The sequence below is a fragment of the Drosophila teissieri genome, chromosome 3R (assembly GCF_016746235.2).
Source record: "Drosophila teissieri strain GT53w chromosome 3R, Prin_Dtei_1.1, whole genome shotgun sequence".
NCBI lineage: Eukaryota > Metazoa > Arthropoda > Insecta > Diptera > Drosophilidae > Drosophila > Drosophila teissieri.
The window spans coordinates 3,666,002-3,671,561 of record NC_053032.1 but is presented as its reverse complement, the minus strand read 5'-3'; the positions used below and the strand labels follow the sequence as shown (position 1 = coordinate 3,671,561).

At 42.8% G+C, this 5,560-nt stretch overlaps 1 protein-coding gene across 1 annotated transcript; it reads right to left on the bottom strand.

Moving 5' to 3' along the window:
* Positions 1–93: 93 nt before the first annotated feature.
* LOC122621010 (transcription factor mef2A) lies at positions 94–5,547 on the bottom strand. Its single transcript, XM_043798728.1, has 6 exons — positions 3,208–5,547; positions 1,424–1,577; positions 1,241–1,365; positions 1,066–1,168; positions 735–1,003; positions 94–678 (listed from the first exon to the last, which is right to left on the bottom strand). The coding sequence occupies exons 1-6, from the start codon at positions 5,310–5,312 to the stop codon at positions 573–575; spliced, it is 2,862 nt and encodes a 953-aa protein (XP_043654663.1). The 5' UTR covers positions 5,313–5,547; the 3' UTR covers positions 94–572.
* Positions 5,548–5,560: the final 13 nt, after the last annotated feature.

Genomic DNA, 5,560 nt, shown 5'->3' with positions numbered 1-5,560 from the left:
GTTATTACATTCTTAATTTATCTATCCAGCAAGCCATTTCGATTTCTCAGAAACTGCATTTTCAGATCAGAAAAATAGTTTTAACTAAGGTCGTATGCTGCGTTAAATATTATTTTATTAACATTATTGTTGGTTTAATTTGAATTATACATGTGTGCCGTCGCATTTGCTTATAAATTGACGGAAATAGTAAACTTAGAACTTAGAATTACAGCTTTTGCTAAGAACTACGTGTGATAAGCACACCGTCGAAAAGGGCCAAAAACAAAATATTAAAACATATATGTAGTATATTGGGAGGCAATTTTACAATTCAATATGTCAGTCAAGTCGAACAACGTCCAAATCTTCCTAAAATCAAAATGTAATCAAACCAGCTTCGAATCTTTTCAACTTAGCAGCATTACCCCTCGGGCGCGTTGCGAGTCCTTGCCGTTATGGTAGGAATTGTAGGTGACCAGGTGCAGCAGTCGCGCTTTATTTGGAAGTGAGTAAAGGCCAATCAGTCGACTGCGACACATTGGGTAGATTATAACTGTATTTTAAAACACTTAAGATTATGCCTGCTATGCTTAGTTACGTCGCGTTCGCCGACGGGCATTTCCTGCAAAGACGTTGTGCGTCCCCGGATGCTGACCGCTGTACAAATTGTCTAAGAACTCATGCAATGTTGCCTCGCTGAAAAATTATTTCATTTGAAGTTTTGCATATTGCTCAAGGAAGTTAAGCCTTACCTAACGCCGCTTACTCCCCCACCAGGATGATGCATACCCCGTTCGTGATGTTGCTGCTGCGGGTGCTGGGGGTGTTGTTGTTGCTGGTGTTGTTGTTGCTGAGCACCGCGCACAATGCGGTACTGCACCATGTGCGAGTTTGGTTCCAAATGTGACAGAGCTCCTTTTTGGCAGTTGGCCCACTCAGTTATGTCATAGACCTTGCCGTCCATTAGCGCCAAATATTTCCACCGCAAGCCCATTATGCTTGTCTCGGCCCAAATGTCACCCTATCACGATAACAAAAACATTTTACATACATAGGTTCAACTGTGGATCTCTGCACCCTTACATCTTTGGCGGAGTGCCGTATTTTACAGGAGGCGCACTCCCGTGCCGCATAGTGAGGGCGTTCGGTAAGCTTGCGAGGATGACGCTGGGCACACGTGCTACACCTTTTTAAAACAAACGCCAAAGAGAACATTTAGAGATTCCCTTCTTTGGAGTCTCATTTGGTACATACGCACCTTATGGTATTGGCTGCTTCAGCCATTTTAGTTTGCAGTTGGGAAAGCAGGTCGTGCAACTCCGTCCACGCTTTTTCGGTGTGCAGAGTCTCGGCAATGCTTTGGTCGTACATGAGACGATTTTCCTGCAAAAAAAAACATTAAAAAAATAGCTAATAATGATTTTTACTGGCAATGCTTTACCGGTTCTCCGATTAACTCAAAGGCGCGCTGCAGCACCTTAAAAGCCTCCTCAGCACCGGCTTGTTTGTTTTTGTCGGGATGTACGAGCACGGCAATCTTCTTGTAGTGCTTACGGATCTGCTCCTGTGAGCTATCTGGCGGGACACCAAGTATGCTAAAACAATAACGGAAAAATTTGTTGCACAAGTTTAATAATAGTTTAGCAGAGCTCAGAGAAGCTGGGTCCGCAAAAATCGAATTTTTGAAATTTGAAAGGTGAAATCGTTTGACCATCGTTTGACCATGTTTGACCACCAATTACTTTTTTTTGACCACGTCCAGTTTTCAAGATATGAAATTTCGAAAATTTTCGAACTTCAATAAGTTGACTTTTTTTTTTTTTAAATCGCAATAACTTTGTTTGACCACGTTTGACCACCCTTTAGAATTTTGAAAAAACTTTTAGTTTAGAAAATATAAGCACTTAAGGAATTAGGCATTTTCCATACCTCAAAACTAAATATTTTCAAACTTTTTTTTTTTAATCGAAATAACATCGTTTGACCACGTTTGACCACCCTTTAGAATTTTGAAAAAACTTTTAGTTTAGAAAATATAAGCACTTAAGGAATTCAGCATTTTCCATACCTCAAAACTGAATATTTTGAAACAAAATCGTTTGACCATCCTTTAAAAATGCTTTTTATCGTTTGACCACCCTTTAAAAATTGATTTTTTCGTTTGCCCACCCTTAAAAAAAATATTTTCGTTTGCCCACCTCTTAAAACTAAATATTTTCAAAAAAAAAGGTTTGACCATCCTTCAAAAATGCTTTTTATCGTTTGACCACCCTTTAAAAATTGATTTTTTCGTTTGCCCACCCTTAAAAAAAAATATTTTCGTTTGCCCACCTCTTAAAACTAAATATTTTCAAACAAAATCGTTTGACCATCCTTTAAAAATGCTTTTTATCGTTTGACCACACTTTAAACATTGTTTTTTCCCCACCTCTAAAAATTGTTCTATTTATTAATTGTTTCTTAAAAATAATTAATTTTGGAAATCTCTCTTTCTCTTTCTTACTCCCAAGAAACGATCAAAGACCGGAGGTGTCTTTGCCTATAACCAACATATGCATATAAATAAAACACACATATGTACATATTATATATTATATTATTTATATATATAAATATATTATTTTTTTTTAAGGGTGGTCAAACGATTTTGTTTGAAAATATTTAGTTTTAAGAGGTGGGCAAACGAAAATATTTTTTTTTAAGGGTGGGCAAACGAAAAAAACAATTTTTAAAGGGTGGTCAAACGATAAAAAGCATTTTTGAAGGATGGTCAAACCTTTTTTTTTGAAAATATTTAGTTTTAAGAGGTGGGCAAACGAAAATATTTTTTTTAAGGGTGGGCAAACGAAAAAATCAATTTTTAAAGGGTGGTCAAACGATAAAAAGCATTTTTAAAGGATGGTCAAACGATTTTGTTTCAAAATATTCAGTTTTGAGGTATGGAAAATGCTGAATTCCTTAAGTGCTTATATTTTCTAAACTAAAAGTTTTTTCAAAATTCTAAAGGGTGGTCAAACGTGGTCAAACGATGTTATTTCGATTAAAAAAAAAAAGTCAACTTTTTGAAGTTCGAAAATGTTTGAAATTTCATATCTTGAAAACTGGACGTGGTCAAAAAAAAATAATTGGTGGTCAAACATGGTCAAGCGATGGTCAAACGATTCCACCTTTCAAAAATTCGATTTTTGCGGACCCAGCTTCTTTGAGCTGTTTAGCAGGGCTCACCTGTATGCATCCTTTCCCTTGCAGTTAAGCAGAGAAAACATTGCTTCTTCTCCCGTTTGTGGCAGGCGACCAGTTTTAATTTGCTCGAAAGTGGGTTCTGGCGGTTTGCGTTTGTAGAAACGTCGCCATATGGCCAGGCGCGAGTTCTTGGCAAAGCGGGAGTCGAATCGGCGCCAATAACTTCGCCACCATATGCTTGGCTTGCCAGAGTTTTGCTTCAGTTCCTTTTGGAGCTGCCGCGCATAAACCAATACAGCCATGTAGGCCAACGTCATTCGCTCGTATCCCATGCTGAAGCCCAGAACAACGATATCGTATACCAAATAAAACAGCCACGTTAAAAGTTTCAGGGTGTAAATCCACCAGGTGTGCAGAATACGTTTGGCCAACTCGTAGTTGCGGTTACTGGAAAAGCTATTGGCATGGGTAGGCGAGTTTGTCGACGAGTAGGCATTGCTTCGATTGCGCTTCGATGAGTAGGAGTAGCCGGAACTGTTATTCGGGTTAAGATTCGATGAGGAATACCGCTTGGATGAAGAGGAACTAACATTGTTGTTGCTGGAGTAATTAACGCTGCTACTGTTATTGCTGGTTCCTGCATTTGTGTTTGGGCCAGTGTGATTCGAGTGAATCGCGTTTGAGTTGATTTTATTACTGCCTGATTTACGTGAAGTGCTAGAATTGGTCGTCGGAGTAAAATTGATACCATTGTTGTGGTTCTGCAAGCTGCTGTTGGCGGGTACCGATGCCGAGGTAGTCTTTTGCTCCAAAGCCTTGGGGGCGTTGGTATTCACGTTCTTCGGTTGCAGTGGCCGCTTCTTTTCGTGATTAGTCAGTTTGTTTAACTTAATTTGCGACTGTAGAGTTGACTGTGGTAGATACTGGGACTGTTGCACCTTGAGCGGCGCAGTCTGGTTGATTTGACCTCGCTTCTTGCCTCGGCTGGCATGCGCATGACCAACACCGGCCATAAACGAACCCGTCTCCTTGGCATCATGCAGCGGCGAACGTTTTGACGTGCGCATCTCGCGAATTCCATATCCATCCTCCTTTTCATGACGCCTCTGCGGTTGTGTACTGTACTCCCCTTCGTTACCTGCAGCGCTCGGTTTTGTGCCTTTGCTGAGCACATCGGAGTAAGACATTGGCATGGGCTTCACCTCGGCAACGATTCGCTTCTTGCCCTCGAATTGGCCAGGCACGGCGACGCTTGATTTGTTGATGGCACTAGGTGAAACGGTGGCAGTGGCCAAAGGCATTTTCAGAGGCTTGGCTTGCTTGGAAGCCGCTGGTAGTGTATTGACGGATTGTGACAGTGGCTCAGGCTGGTGCAGGATATGATTAGGAGCCTGCGGTTGTTGGGCTGCCGATGGCTCGCCATGCTGGATGTCGTTCTCGTTGGCCTCACCACCAAATTGAATGTAGCTTCCCCCAGTCAAATTGGGCGACCAGTTGTTTACCAGGTTGTTAATGAGCAGGTTAGCACTGCTCGACGAGTGATTGACTTGGGGCACTGTTGGGACCTGAGTCTGTGTCTGTTGGGGCTGTCGATGATGGGCGTCTGGCTGCTGTGCCTTTGGAAAAGTCAAAGGATTCGTGGCGAACAATTCATACAGTGGAGGCGGCTGCGGAGGTGTCGGCGGTGCGGCTTGGTGTTGGTGCTGCAGCTGATGGTGATTAATCGAGGCCATGTTGATATGCGTAAAGAGTGGAGTGCCGGTTTCGCTGACCTGGTTGTCCGGGCAATGGTACACTTTAAGAAAGTTTCCGTGTCCCACAGGCAGAACCGAATAGGTCTCTGGTTGGCCAGACTGGCCCGAGTAGGACAGATTAAACAAATACTCATTGTACATGTGCGGTTGTGGCTGCTGTTGTTGAAGATGGGGCGCAAATTGAGGGGCGGCTAGGTGCGGCGGAGGGGGCCACATCAGCGGGACAGGTGCTTGTCCATGCTGCTGCTGGTGGATCAGATAGTTTTGGCCTTGATGCTGATGTTGCTGTTGGTGGGCCAGGTAGTTGTCAATTTCGTCAGTGTGCGGCAGGACGCGAAAGGGTGCAGAATCAGAGCCGCCCCCTCCAATCTCGTCGTCCTGACGAGTCGCCATGTCCTGCGATGGTGTCTATGCTTTATGCGCACCAGTTCCGCTCTTCTATTGGAATTTCAAGCGTGATCCATGTGTTCACCGCCAGCGAGTCTGTCCCGAATTGCTGCAATCGCAGCTAAGAGGGTGTCGCTTTTCTGTGGTTCTAGTCCACTTTTTCACTCGAAACTCCTAATAATTCGCGGAGCGTCTGTGTGTAAGTGTTTTATATCTTTTTATTGTAAACGTCAAATGTAGTGTTGCCAGATAGG